Genomic DNA, 15726 nt, shown 5'->3' with positions numbered 1-15726 from the left:
ATTTATGTAAAAACTTATAAACGTCAAGTACTTTGTAGGAAAGAGCCATTTCTTAGTTCTCTAAGATCCTTAGAATGCTCATAACTGCAATATTTCAACTTTGGGGCATTAATTCTAAGGGAAATAATGGAAAAAATAATATTTATGTACTGAGATGTTCATCAAGTGTGATTACAAAAGTAAAAAACTAGAATCAAACTAAATCACAATGATAGAAGAATGATAAAATTAATTATGGCAATGATGGAAGTCATACAACCAAGATATATATTTTTAAGACTTTTAAGGACATGGGAAAATGCATACCACATTAAATGTTTATAAGGCTAAAAAAACTTTATTATGTAGTATGTCATGTCTTTGAGCAAATATGTATATAGACAATGGAATGTAGGAAACTATAAATCTTAATGACAGTTTTTTCTGAGTGGCAGGAATATGGATGATTTTAGTTTTTTATTTACATTTTTCTAAGTTTTTTTAATGAACATACATTATTTCTGTGATAAAGCATTTATAGGCTTTCAACTATGAAAAATTATCATTTACATAATAAGGATGGTTAAAATTAAGTCCTTCTTACTTTTTACTATAGTTCATTATTATGGGTTAAATTAACAACAAAAAAACCCAGTAAACATGGGAGATTTGAGAACTTTTAACTCTGCCATTAGCATGTCACCGAAGATGAAAAAGAAAGGGTCATCTTCCCAAAAAGAACAGGAGCTGAGGAAGAGTAAAGGTAAACTCCTGGAAATGTTAAATTCTGTGCTCGAGAACTGTCTTCTTGTAATCATGAGAAAGGAGGGTGAAAAACCCTTTTCCTGTTAAATTATTCCTTAAAAAAGCCGAGAATGAGCGAGAGAACGAACGAATTACAAGCCGGAAAGGGCCATCTCGGTCTGCCACTCTGCGGATCAATGACACAGTCGGTCTGATTTCAACCCAGTTATTCATGGGGCAGGATGAAGTGAAAAGGGAGGGGAAGAGGACTTTTCTTTCATTTTGAAATTCAGCATCAGGAAGACACAGGGCAGGAAGTCGGATCTATTTTCAGTTCATTTGAAATGATAAGGTGAAGACAGCCTGAAAGGACCTTTAATTACACGATGGAGGAAGGAAAGGAGGGCAGAGAGAAAGGGACCCGGAGAAGCCGGTGTTTATATGTTCAATGATGAAGAAGAAAATGGAAAAGTAGAGGGAAAAATGGCTTTCGAGCAGAGATCCTGAGAACGAAATGCAAAGGCTCCAAGGGGCGAGCGGCAACATTGCTGGACAGCAGGAGATGCAGAGCCCAGGCCAGCCCGCAGCGCCCTCCCGGGACGGCCGGGGCCTGCGATGCAGGAAAAGATAAGTGTCTCCCCCAGCCCACACAGGTGACCTCAGGTCATGGCAGGAGCCGTGGGGGCCCTGGGGAGGGGCTGGGACTGGCGCTCAGAGTCACAGAAGAAAGCCTTCCTCTTATGCTGCCTTTTGGCCCCGCTCATGGGCTATGACCTGACCAGAGCGTCGCACCACGTCGGGGCAGCAGCTGGGAGAGGCATGGAAGAGCTTTGGAGTGAGACCCCTCACTGGCTGTGGCATCTTTACCCAGTTCCCGGCCTCAGTTTCCTCATCTCTGAAATGAGATTAATAACACGTGGTTTTCAGAGTTGTGAGGATTGAGACAATGTATTTAGAATCCATACCCATGGTCAGGCACACAGTACGAGTTCAGAAACAGTGAGAGCAGAACAGAAGAGCAAGAGCACAGGACACATTACAACCCCTACGTGTCCTGGTGGAGTGATGTCGACCTAAGATCCCCCAAATCTACCCTGGGAACAGCTTTGGGCCCTCTCCCCTAAAGTGGCATGGCTCTGGCAGACGTCTTGGGAACCTTCCCCCATGAGCACTCTCTGCTTTGGGGTGCACCCGAATGTTCTCAGAGGCAGTCAAGAAGAGGTTAAAGCTGAGGGGATTTCAAACATGTCTAATCCAATAAGAGGCTTGGTAAAACATGCGTTATCACTTAAAGAATAAATGTTTAAAAATAGAGCACAGATGTGAAATTTGAATAAAAAGAGAGAGAGAGACAGCGCGGGAGAGATCTCGGCACCCGCACGCCGCTCCCCGTTCGGTCACCTTCAGCTCAGCCCGTGACGCGGATGCGCTCTGCCGACTGCTCGATGCTGGGGTGCTCGACTTCCCCGGGCAGAGCTGCCAAGCGCTCTGCAACTTCAAAGGCAGACCTGTCTCTCCTTTTTTCCTAGTTCTAAAAGCAGGACAACACAATGGTAAGGTTGGTCTTTTCAAATGTTTCGCTTAAAATGGTATACTTGAAAAGCAAAGAGTAAGTTCTTCTAAAACTAGCACTATTTACACTAGGGTTCTTGAAACCTGAGGAGAAAGTATGGTTCCACAGGCATTTGCCATGGATTGCCAATCATAAAATGCGTAAGAATACCTATGTCTGTAGGAAGCATTCCTTGATTCCTGCAACACAAAGATGTTTGCACGTGGGTAACACCTCTGCATCCCCCGGGGGCAATCTGCTCTGTTCCCTGTCTCATGAGCTGTCCTTTATGGGTAGGAGAAATGATGAAACCCAAGGCTCAAGAACAAAGTCAATGCCTCCTTCTATAGCACAAGAGTGCCCAACACAGCCCCACCAAAAGTTCTCCATAAATGTTTAGGAAAGGGAAGAAAAGCAGTTTTTAAAACAAGGCTTCATTCCGATGAAAGATTCAGAAAGTCGTCCGTTAGAGTCAGCCTGATGCTCTGGGCAGAGGCATTTCTAAAGGGATTTGAGAAACACGGGATCGCAGAGAAAATCCTCTGCCTAGCTGAGTGGATTCCCTGAGTGCCCAGTTCGCGCACGAGCAGCCTGGAGTAAGGGGTCTCTCCAGGCTGAAGAGAGCACAGTGCCCTGACCAAGGACTTGTTGGCAGCAGCACAGAGCACTTTCACCTCCATCAGCACGCCCTGCCCTTGGGCTGCTGAGGAGAGATCTGAGTAGTTCTGTTTTCAAAGAAGGGGTTCTCTACAACACACTGTAAATATCCTTTGCATCGAAGTCAATGATAAATAGAGATGTGGCCAGATTCGACCAGTGGGACATGAGAAGCTTAACCCAAGTGAGTCTGCAGTGAAAACCAACGCATTTGCATTTCAGCAATTGGATCTGGGCAAGTCTGCGATGCATTACAATGCTGGGATCAAATCAAGCTTTTCTGGAGTTCATCCAACCACAACATGAGACTATGGGAACCCTACTGCACGGAGTTCCTCCACTGCTGTTTAATTGTGCTCACCTCCTGAACCATAAAGGGAAATTCAAAGTCATCTCCATACAATGCAGCGGACCTGTAAATAAGCAGCACAGCCCAGCGTGGCCTCCAGCAGAGGCGGACAGAAATGCCTGGCCGACCGTCCCACTCAGGAGCTTCCCACTCCTGCTTCCAGGATGGTTCCACCTCTGTCCAGACCCGGCTTTGACTAGGACGCCATCCTTAGCAGCCAGCTCTCCGGACCACTTCCAGAGACAGCTCTGCCTTCTCCCATTCTTGGCTACACCTGTCTGGATAATTCTTGGAGACAGTCCTATGACCTCTGGACACCACAGGGGAGGAGGACACTCTACTCAAATAGATCGCACTGCGAGGACCTGGCACAGCCTCTAGAATGTTGACCTGGACGTGAAATGTTTTTCTCTGCAAACTCTGGGGTTAAACACAGAGAACCAGCGGACTCGTCTCCTGGTCTTAACATGCTCCTGCTACCGACTGACCAGTGTGCTTCCTGGCAGCCAAAAGCAATGCCCAGCACTGGCAGGAAAGGAAAAAGAAAACCAAGTACAATTTATCTCTGATCACAAAAGTATTCTAACCAGTTCTGAGAAATAAGCTGGTTCTAATTTTAACTAAACAATAGTGTCTGGGCCTCATTTTAAAAAGGCATTTTCATCAAGGATGTGCGTATCACTGCTTCCACGCACAGGGGAGCGCTGGGGAATAAGGCTTAGGGGGTCAGATTTAGTCTTAAGCTTTCTTCAAAAACCCTTTAGCAGCAAGAAAATTCGATGATTTCAGAATTAATTATTTTGATGTCAGTCCTTTTTTCAAGGGTGGAGGAAGACCTGGAGGGATTGGATCCAAGACACAAAAGAAGGAAAGATGGTAATTTTTAATAATATTTTTAGAACTACTCTCCCTAGAAAAAAGAACAAAAACAAACAAAAAAACTTAATCCATTCCCAACTGAGACCCTATCCCAGAACTGCAAAAATCTGGAAGCCAGATTTTTACAGAAAAAGGTAGAGTAAAAGCATCAGAGGTGGACGCCCGTGAAGAAATGGACTTGGGAAGAACACAAGACTTGGGCAGGCGTACCTGTCTACTACCAACCCATTTAATGCTTTCTCTTGTTTCACGCAACACGTAACAGAAAGTGAATCTGTACAGCTCCCGGCCTCTACGCTGTGCTCCGCCCACAACCCGTGTTTGCGTCAACACCTGAAGAGTATCATAAAGATTCTTTTGTTGTTAAGCATAGTTGGAATTTCTGAACTCGTTTCATTTCACCTTCTCTGGCTCTCCTGACAGATGTTTAACTGAGTTTAGGTATTTCTAGACAAATTGATTTATGAGACCCTCAGTTCTCCGGGATGAAATGGAAGGGCCCCCTTCACAACAAATAATCTCCACCACGTCTAGAAACTCACTGGCATTTTAGTCAAGGAGAACCCCCTAAAACGGGAGGGGATTTGAACTACAAAATATTAAAGAAATTCAGAGAAATGGTTCAAAGTGGTCATGACTGCAAATAATGCGAGTGTGAGAAAAAGCATTTCTAGAAACGTCTTGCAATATGGCGAGAAAGGCCGGTCAAGCACCGTTCTGTGGACAGCATTCAGCAAACAGGTCTCTTCCCTCCTGCGACCCCTACGGGTTGGTGGTGTCTACCTACAATCCTGGGGTAACGAGAGTGATGAGGTTAACGCTCGTTTAAAGTCATGATTGATCAATGATGTCTCTTTTTTTAAAAAGTAAGCTGCCCTGGAAATTCACTCATTTGTTTATACATTTAACAAATCATTGCCGAGTGCCCACCACGCGCTGGCAGTTACGCTAGGCCTGCAGACAGACGGGCAGCAGAGGAAGCCATGAAGCCACAGTGCCCGTCTTCGTGAAGCCACAAACCAGCAGGACAGAGTCACTATTTAGGGAATCACAAGAACAAACACAGCGTTCTATCTGTTGCAGTGTAACTAAGCGATTACACACTCCAAGGGAGTGCCACATGGGGGGTCTGACCCAACCAAGAAAGCCCCAGAAGGTTTCCCTGAAAAAGCGATGTTGAGATTGAGAGGATGAGGGGGCACGAACTAGGTGAGGAGACCAAGGATACACGTTCCGGGCAGAGGGAATCACACACACCACGCAGGGAGCACACTGGTCTGAATTTGTCTATCCCGATAGCCAGGCAAGCCAGGGGAGGGTTTTCAGAAGTGAGGGCTAGAGGGTGATGACTATTCCAAAACTTATCTTTAGACAAGATTCTGCTTCTGTCCAGTGAGGCCTGAGAACCTCTGGCGTGTCCTGGCGGCTGGCTGCATTTCTCCGAGGCACAGCCATCACCCTGAGCAGGCTGGGGTGTGGTGGCGGCCACCACTGTCCACCTGCCTGCCCCCTCACAGTGTGCGGAGTGTGGGGCTGTGGACTCCGAGGCTATGTTGTTGAAACGGCACAAAGTCTGGGAGAGCATTTGTCTCAGGGCCTCGATCCTTCTCTACTGGAAATCTCGTCAGTGTGACGAGCAAATTCTGGCCTTAGTCCTGCTTCATGCATCCAATGACAGTGGCGATGCTTTCTGTTTTATTTTATTATCATCATTTTTAAATCCTCACCCAAGGATATGCCTTGTTTATCGATTTTACAGAGAGAGGAAAGGAGAGGGAGAGAGACAGAGAGAAACATCAATGTGAGAAACATCGATCAGCTGCCTCTCGCATGCACCCCGACTGGGTATTGAACCCAGAACCTGGCGATGTGCCCTGACTGGGATTTGAACCCACAAGTTTTCAGTGGACTGGACGATGCTCCAACCAACAGAGCCACGCTGGCCAGGGTATGGTAACACTTTTAAAAATGCAAGCTAAGCACTGGGATTCCTTGGAGACCGGAGCTGGGGAATTTGGAGAACGGGCTCGTCGGGCAGCCTTCAACAGGGTAGTCTGAGCGGTACCCAAGGGGGCCCTCCTGTTCTAAGGCTGCATGGCTGGTGTATTCTGCTCCCTAACCGCAGAAAGGGTCTCCTACAAAATAAACCACTTTTAGAAGATTCAGCACTGGCTGCCAGAACAGCCTTCCCCTAGACACCCACAGGGCTCACTCTCTCACCCCTTCAAGTCTCTGCGCAAATGTCTCCTTCCCAAGGAAGCCCATCCTGCCCACCCTACTTCACAGTGTCACCAGTCCACCGGTCGTATCCTGCTATGCCTGTTCTCCCTCGCCCTGGTCTATACGTTTCCTTGTTCTATCATATAACTGACTTATTCCTTATGTTCATGATTTATTGCTTTTCTCCCCCGCAATTAAAAAGTAAATTCCACGAGAACGGGGACTTTATCTATTTTGTCACTGCTCTATTCCAAAAATGCCGAGCATTCTAACACAGAGCAGGCCCCAAGTGAATAGCTGTTGAGTTGGAGTCCAGTGTGGCATTTGGTCTCGCCAAGGTCCCTCCCCCTTCTCATCCTCGTGCCCCAGGCAGCTTGAGAGCCTGGGCTGGTGCGCTGGAGCCGGGCTCCTCGGACGACTTGTGTGAGGGGCCGGTCCACAGTCTCAGTGTTGCTGTGGGAGGCAGGGCTTAGCCAGCTAAGAGCAGTGTCGGACCCCGACAGCAGGGAGCCGCGGCCCTGCACTGCCAGGCATAATGGTATGATGGTGGTTGAGTCACCTGTCTCTCAGAGCCTTGGTCTGATCAACGCAAAATGAGGATGATGCTTTTCTTATTGGGGCAGGTAAAATATCTGTGGGGATGAATCCCTAGCACCTGGCACAGAGCCTGGCACAGAGCTGGTATGCAATGCATTGGCTGGTTGATTATGAGGAAAATGTGCGATAATGTTTGTATACTTGTATATACGTAAAGCACCTGCATAGAGCCTGGCATGTGGGAAGCATGCATTCATTCACACAATAAATATTTATGGAGTGCCTACTGCGTGCTGGGCAAAGTGCAATAACTATGGGGACTGTTTTTGAGCGCCTCGTGCTCAGGAGATGCCACAGTAGTGGAGAGACCTTCTGCATGAGATGAAACAAGCTGAAAGGCAGAGTGAAGGGGGTGGCCCATCTCATGACCCAGGCTGCCTCAGCATCCCTGCAGAACCTCAGACAGGTGAATACCCAGACCCAGGGCCTCGCCCTCCCATTGGCCGCGGTGCCTCCAATGGCCCTGCTCTCGCAAGTCAGTCATGCAGGGGACGATCACTAAGGTCTGGACTTGCCCTCCCAGTCCTCTCTTACTGACGTCTGTGTGGGCTGGGCACACAAACCACGTACGTTTGATAAGAAGCCTGTTCAGTGCGGGCTGGAAGCTGAGGTCTAGATTCCCGACATGTCTGCTCTCTGCTCCCCAAGCGCTTGGATTTTAGGGCAGGGAGGGCATCTGTCTGCTCTTTCTCCCATAGTTCATCAGTATGTCCTCCTCACTGTGCTCAATGGGTTGTGACTCCCAGACATGTAAAATCAGCAATGAGCACATTAAAATCAAACCGTCTCTAAGGGTTGGTCACTACCAACTACTATTATTAGTAATAGTAGCAACAGCACCTCACATATAGTCAGCAACCCCTAGGTGCTAGTCAGATACAAAGCACTTCTACATATGTTGCATCTCACAACAACCCACTGAATTAAGTCATTAGCCCAATATACATATGAGAAAACTAAGGTTCAGGGAGGTTTAGTATCTTGTCATGATTGCTCAGCCAACAAGAGCTGGGAACAAGATGCGCCCTAAGCAGCCCAACCCCACGTGGCATCTGCAAGACCCATTTATGGTTGTGTGGCAAAGGCTCTCTTTAAGCACCATGGTGTGTCCAGCGGTGACGCCTCTCTGGGCCTCCAGTGTGGTGGGGACTCCTGAGTTTGTGCATGTAAAGCCCCCTGACTCATATCCAGCCAAAAGGATTCATAATGACTGACGTGATTGAAGAGCCTGGTCTGAGCTCGAGGCAGAACGCGTTCTTTGTGAGGGCTGGAGGACATTCTCAGATGGGGATACGGGCATCTACACTCCAGGTTTCCAAAGGTAAGGGAACCTCAGTTTCCAGAATACCCTTGTGCGTGTCACTCTGAGTGCTCCCTGAGCCTGGTGGGGCATGAGGGGACCCTGATAGGCTGCCCACACTCTATGGTTTACAAGCTGGGTGTCCTGGGCTGGTTATTCCATACTCTGGGTCCTGGTACCCACACCACAGGGCTACTGTGAGGACTGTAGGACAAAATCCTCCGGACACTGGATACACACCCTGGCACAGAGTACACACTCAATAAAAGGAGGGTGCTTTTATAAGCAAATTAATCCTCATTCTTAGAATCATTGTCATGTACACGAACAATACATGAATAGATGTGTTTTTTCTCGCTCTGGGAGGGTAGGGTGTGGGGCAGGATTTCGAACCTAGGTCGCCGAGAAGCCCGTCCCCCTCCTCTGCTGCCGGTCTCCCCAGTGCAGCCCTTCAGACCTGCCGCAGCCCAGGAGGGGCCTGACTGCATGGCGGGGTTTCCCAGGTGTGCCCCATGACACCCAAAGCCCCTCCGGGCGTGAATAATGACGGCTTTGTGCAGTGTTCCAGGAGCACACTGAGGGCTACACTCAACCTTCCTGGAATCTGGGAGTGTGTTTTCATGATACTAAGCAAGAAAAAAAGCAGCCTTAAAAAAATTGCTCGCTGGGAAAAGTGCGGGGATACGTGGGGAGCAAAGTGTCTGAGAGACAGAAGAGAAACGCACGCTGTGGCCGACAGCGGGGCCTCCGAGCCTGGCTCCGCAGCGGGGCCAGGCCGCTTCGGAGGAGCTGGCCCGGCAGGGTGGCCACCGAGGCTGGAACCCTGGGCAGATCTAGAATAAATGAATTACATTCCAAATCGACATAATGCTATCATTTATGGTCCCAGACTTTATGGCTACCAAGTCCTGGAAATCACCAGGAGAGGTGGAGATACGATAGGACGTAGCTCTTGTGCACCCCATCCCCGCGGCGGGGGCAAGTGTCTCCTCAGCAGCTGACTGACCTGAGACCTTTGGATCATGTGTGCATCGTAGCTGGACCCGTGGTACTTGGCCGTAATATCGGGACTGTAGCAAGCATCACAAGTGCATGGTATGTTCGGGCTCAGGGGCTGTTTCCTAGGTCTATACACCTGTGGGAGAAAGCTACAATGGTTAGGTGCAGGGGGCAGGGCAGAGGGCGCACAGCGAAGGAATTGGGAGAAATTAAAGAAGGAGGCTCATCTCGACTTTCTGTGGCCAAGTGGGTGAAAACCCCAGTGTAGATGCACAGCCCCAAACGAGAGGGCAGATGGAAGCGGCCCCCAGCCCGGGGCCAGCGTTAGCAAGGCATGCCGCTCTGTGGAATGACCCCCGTGTCTGGCCGTGACCAGGACCCTCCCGCTGCAGGAGAAGGCACCCAGCGTGGCGGTGGTCTCTCTCTTTCAGCAAGACAGCCCCTGAGAAGTGGACTCTGGTTCAGGGCCAAAGGATGCCTTTTCCTTCCCGGGGAGGAAGGGCTGGCCCGGTTGTGAGGAGAAGGGGCCTCTGCCGTTTGGCTTCCTTTCCGTTCTCCTTGCACCTGTGCTCCGCCCGGATCAGCCTCGCAGGCAGCAGTCCCGCCTGGGCACTGGAATCAATGTGGACACACTCCACACGGGACCATGTGGCATTTAGAGTTTCAGAGCCACAGGAGGCCCGGGCTAGACGTGGCAGCCACCTTGTGAGACCACAGAGCACTGAGCCATACGATTTCCTGGGTTTCATAATGAAGCTAGAATCTCAGTGAACATCTTTAACCACTGCTTCTAAAAGCCCCCAAGTTATACATAGAGGAGAAACAATGTCTGAAGATTGTAGGGATGATTTTGCAATATGCTTCAGGTACAATTATTGCCATGTAAGCCTCTTCCAGTAAACCCACAGAAAGCAAAGAACTTTCTGCACAAATTAGGACTTTGCCCCTCCTACCTTTTCCCTCGGGAGAAATACAGTGGCCTAGTGAGGAGGACAAAACAGGACATGGGGTAAACAGGCGATAAAAAATACTCGAATACATATGGCCGGGGAGGTCTCCAAGCATGGTCTGGCGGCGCCAGGGGCTGGGAGACGCTCCTCGGCCGAAAGGACCAGGAGGAAACAGTTAAAGAACCAAAGCTGGAAGTATGGTGAGAAAGAACATAAAGACCAGGATGAGGGGGTTTATTTATAGGGCCCAGAGAGTGAGCAAGACAGAAGATAACGGGTCCAAAGGGAGAGAACGTGCCCAGAATTTAATTAGTGGTTTCTAGGCTTTAGTCAGAAGTCATACAAAGTCCACTGGAAGGAAGAGAGCCGAGCGCTATTTCTGGGGAGATGATGCTAACACAAAAGGAAGGAAGCAGCGCTGGCTGCAGACCACACAAGCCCAGGCGCATGCACACCCACAGGAAAGCAGGACAGTGGTGTTCCGGTGACAACTGGGCCATTTCACTCCTACCTGCTTTCAGCCGCTTGAGCCTGCAGGATGGGCATGGGAAAACGAAGAGGCGCCAAACCCAGAGAAAGCACCCAAGGACCCAAACCCAGCAAAACACACCTTCCGGGCGGGAGGCCCCACCTGCTGCTTTAACTGGTGCACCAGTCGGTCTTTTTCCCGCTTGAGGGCCATGACTTCTTCCTGCGTCTTTTTCTTCTTGGAGGCAGACAGTTCCAGCAAGGCAATGTTTGCGTCTTTCTCACTGATGGCCGCGAGGAGCGCTTCCTGTCTGGTGAAATAAAGATCATTGTGATGATTTTATCAAGTGGAAAAGAACACCATTCGGCATTTATATTTGAAGCAAGCCATGGAGTATTGTCTCAATAGGAAAGAATTGTGGATAATGTTTAAGACAAACCACCTCCTTGACTCTCAGAATGGACAGGATTGTGTGAATCTGAATCCCTGAGACTCACACACTGTGTCCCCTACGAGAGGCACCTTTCAGTGGCTTCACAGATATAGCTGCATATGAGAAATGAAGGGGTCCACCTGAACATTCGCTTCTAAAATACTTTCATCCATCTACCCATTCATCCATCTATCCATCCATCCATCTATCCATCTATCCATCTATCCAGCCAGCCAGCCAGCCAGCCATCTCTCCATCCATCCATCTCTCCATCCATCCAGCCCGCCATCTCTCCATCCATCTATCCATCCATCCATCCATCCATCCATCCATCCATCCATCCAACCAACCATCCAACCATCCATCTCTCCATCCATCCATCCATCCATCCATCCATCCATCCATCCATCATTTGCCATGTAAGGGCCTATGTGCCCCAAGACAACCCAACAAAACTGGGCAGCAACTTCAATGTCAAGTATAATTTTTTCCTGCAAAATTTCCTTTTGAAGGCAGGCAAGAGATATTTACTGGGGTTCCTTTGCCACTTCCAAAGCAATTGGTGACGCTGGCTCGCCATTCCACCAAAAATCATTCCACCCTCAGGATCCACATCTCAGTAACTGTAGCTCCATCCACTAAGTAGCCCAACTCCCAAACTTAAAGCCGTCCTTGACTCCTTTCCTTCCTTCTCTATCCAGAACCAATCAACAACTTCAGCAGGTTTTATTCCAAAATACATCCCTTCTCTAAACTAATCCACTGTTAGGAAATGTTTTGCAACTACCAGCATCTACTTACAGAGCTCACTCACTGGTCTCCCTGGTACAGGGGCCAAAGTGACCTTTCAGGACGTTGTAAGTTGGGATCCCACCGTGTGGTTGCATGAAAATTCCACTGCATCACCCGTCAGATGTCAGACCCAGACCCTTTCCGGATGCCTGCAGCTCGTTACCCCATCTGGCCCTGACCCCTCTGTGAGGTCAGCGGTCTCCGTTCCTCCTTCCCCAGTCGTTAGGCTCCAGCACACCTTGTTCCAAACTCCTTTCTAGTCCTTGAAAGTGTTACACTTGTTCTCACCTCACCGTGCGGTCTTGCCATCATCTGGCTGCAATGGCTTCACTCGGCGGCTCCTTCCTTCAGGTCTCAGCTCCAGGTACCCACCTCAGAAAAGCCGCTTCCAGCCGCTCTCCCTGGCAGTGTCTCTCCACCTGGCACCGTGTGCCCGAGCCACTGGCCTGCTACGTTACACAGAAGTGCTTTTCTCTTTCAACACAACTCTTCACTATTTGAAAAGATCTTAGATAGTCGTGATTTCTCTCTACTTGCCAGTCCGTGCGACCGAAAGCGCCTCTGTCTTGTGCACCACCAGTCCCCCAGCTTCTAGAAGGGCACTGAGCGCAGAGAGCGGCTCAAACACGTTTGCTCAGGGAATCTCGACGTTCCCAGTACACTTTCCAAGAACTCGGAAGACACCACTGTGCAGCTCTTCCTCTCTCCCAGAAAGAACTGCAATGCTTCGACTCCTGATGACTCTCGGATCGCTGCTGACTCAGAACAGTGTTCGCGCTGCCTCCTCCCATTTTACAGTCCAACTTTCTGGCAACATCTGTTGCAAATTTTAATCTGGAATTTTCTGGGATCATTATTAACTAGGAAATGGCTCTCCTGGTGTGTTTCATTCCGTCCTCCTCTCCACGCAGGGAAGCCTTGTCCCAACCATTTTGTCACGTCAGCAGTAGGCAAGCTAATTGAGAAGACCCCACAGTCACAGGAAGGCCTCAATACTGGGTACATTTTTTGCACACAAGTCCCAGGACTAAAACCTGGTCATGATCCTGTTTTGCCTTCCTTTAATCCCCACCACCAGACCAGACCCTCACCAGATGTCTGGACAATATGGTCATTATTTGGATCTCAGATTTTCCCCCTTTTCACTGCAGGGATTTGTATGGACGTTTCTGGGCCCCGCTAATGCCAGGCGGTAGAAGCCGCTGACGGAGGCTCAGTCAGACATGTGAGCAGCGGAAACGTCAGGAAATATCTCCAGTTCCAAGAAGAAAACCAGTGCAGGCTGGACTACCAAAAGCAGTACTAATATCCAGCTTCACAGAGCCGGTCTCTTTCTGGATAGCATCCTGAGACAGGAGACATGCTTGTTGTTGATAGCCAGTGCATACTTATACATGAGGCCGAGCCGAAGAGGCTCATGGACTTCCAGCCAGAGAACCCACTGCTCTCTCTTCTCAAGCTTAGCTGCACTCAAACTGATTGCAATATTTTACCCCACTCTGCCCTAAGTCAAAGTGTCCAAGTAACATTTTTCAACGGAAAACTAAAAATCATTATGAGGAAAACTGGAAGTTGACGGTAAATTATGCTACATCCCTATGATTTACTCCTTACAGGCAGCCATGTAAAATGCTGATGAAAAATAACTTAATGTGAAAACAGTTATGCTTGTTGAGAGACAATTCTCCATGAGTCTCGTGTTTTTTGCACACTCTTTATGAGCACAGGCACTATCTTCTTTTCTCACAACTTTTAAAGGATATTTGTATAATAAGTAGCCTTGGAAAATAGTGGATCAAAGAATAGTTACACTTACTACTCTATAAAATAATGTCTCCTTCTGGAGGAAGCGGCAGGCATGTTACTGTCCATTAAAAAAGATGTGGGCTCCCTAAACTCAGGGTTGCTCTTCTTCAGTGCAACCCACTGCAGGTGTGGCCATTTACCTGGCCCCTCGGTCCTGCCTTCATGGAACTTGGGGAAAGGAGAACTTACATAAATATGCTGATTCTATTGTCTGCACCTTGAGCAATAAAATCCTTGGTCTCTGACCTAAAATCTGCCTGCATCCATGAAACTGAAGCGGCTAACCTGTTAGCATGCCATAAGGAAAATCTCAGACCCTTCACAGTTCTCGACATGCAAATGTATATACAGTAAGATCCCAAAACATAAAATTGTATTCCTAGAAAAAACAAAAACAGGAAGGAAATACAGCGAAATGCTCATAGTCATTATCTTGTTTGTAGAATGGATAGGCTAGTTTTCTGGGGGATTTTGTTTTATTTTTTATTTTTGCATATACCTTTCTGCATTATTCTTCCCTTCCACAGAGTATCATAAGAGTACAGGCTAAAAAATAGTAAATGAAGCTTTTCAGTCACCAAATAAACTACAGAAACATGCTTCAAATACTTGGCACATGTGAAATTTGCTCATTTTCCATCAAGATATTTATGTTCTCCTACCTGTACCTTTATGCACAGGTAAGTGCTCACACATGTACTTTCACACACACACACACACACACACACACACACACACACACACCCCTCCTACCGGCCACACCATCTCCCACTAGGACAACTGCAGTGATCTCCGAGCTAGTCTCCCTGTGTCCACCTTCATATTCCCATGTCCTACAGCCCACTCTAACCCATTTCCCTCCTTCAGGTCAAATTCAGAATTATATAACTTTAATAACAGTAAAAGTCATCATCAGCCTAAAGAATGACCCCTCTGAACTCCTTTCCCCCTAGAATTCTATAATTTAGTCTTTTCAAAATGTAACATGTATTCCCCTATAATAATACCATCAAAAGTCCCAATACGTTAAATTCTAATATCAGCTTTCTGTTGATCATAGAAAAACATATCAATTGCTAATTCTTTACAGACATTATCACTAAATACAGCCCCAAATCTAATTACACTTAAATCATTTTATAAAAGTACAATTAAAAATGCTCAGCAATGCTAATATAAATACAAAATAATCAATTTTGTTCTTCATAACCTTTTCCTCATTGTATTTTTTGTCTTGTTTTATTTTACTTACTTTTGGCTAACAAATCTATTTTATAAGTACTGCTATTATACCATGATAGAACTTGGAATAAAATTAGTGTAAGACGGGTTACATATTTTGAAACCCTCATTTAAATATTGGCCCTAATTAATGATAATTTCTCCTAAAATATCGTGAGTGAAATCTACATCCAATAACTCCAGTCTATTTAAATCAAGGAGTAATTGCCAGAAAGTAATAAAAGTATATAAAACTAGAAAAAGATGAACATTTCACACTCTGGAATACTTAGGAAGACGTTCTGAATATGGTAGGATCATATCTGGCTGCTACCCCCTCATCCAGGAATGTCAGCTAAAGCAAACTCCTCATTCTAGGGTGGCAGAGCCATCCTATTAACTTTTTTTTTAAGCAATAAGCTTTATAAAATGAATTTTAAATAACTATCAAGCTGATACATCTTAACTAATAATTTAAATCACTGTGAGCTAATTCTATAGTTACGGGCTTTCATTCTCTCTGCTTTAAATGTCAGGGTGTTCTCTTTTGAGGGTGAGGATTTCTGCACATAAGTTTTTATAAAAGAGTAGCTTAATCTGCCGCCATACCTCAGATTCTACACCTTCACAGTTCCCATAGCCAGTCTGCTGATACACCCACTTAAAGTACCTAATGGTCTATTTTGAGAAAATGGCAAACATTGAAATAAATTAAGAAGCTTAAATGGAATGTTCTTTCTTTGTGTATTTCCAAAGGGGGATTAAGATGGAGCCTTTGA

The 15726-nt window shown here is 47.1% G+C and overlaps 1 protein-coding gene across 2 annotated transcripts in view; it reads right to left on the bottom strand.

The window, feature by feature from the left end:
• ERC2 (ELKS/RAB6-interacting/CAST family member 2) overlaps positions 1-15726 on the bottom strand; it is a 922431-nt gene that overhangs the window by 212346 nt on the left and 694359 nt on the right. For both annotated transcript variants that reach the window (XR_004960151.1, XM_036266685.1), the window contains exon 15: positions 10858-11005. Coding sequence is in view for 1 of the 2 variants with exons in the window: in XM_036266685.1 (XP_036122578.1) it covers positions 10858-11005 (148 nt within the window). In the remaining variant the exon portion in view is untranslated. The remainder of the gene's footprint in view (positions 1-10857; positions 11006-15726) is intronic.

This window comes from Molossus molossus, unplaced genomic scaffold, assembly GCF_014108415.1.
Source record: "Molossus molossus isolate mMolMol1 unplaced genomic scaffold, mMolMol1.p scaffold_m16_p_18, whole genome shotgun sequence".
Lineage (NCBI taxonomy): Eukaryota > Metazoa > Chordata > Mammalia > Chiroptera > Molossidae > Molossus > Molossus molossus.
This window is presented reverse-complemented; position numbering and strand designations above follow the sequence as displayed.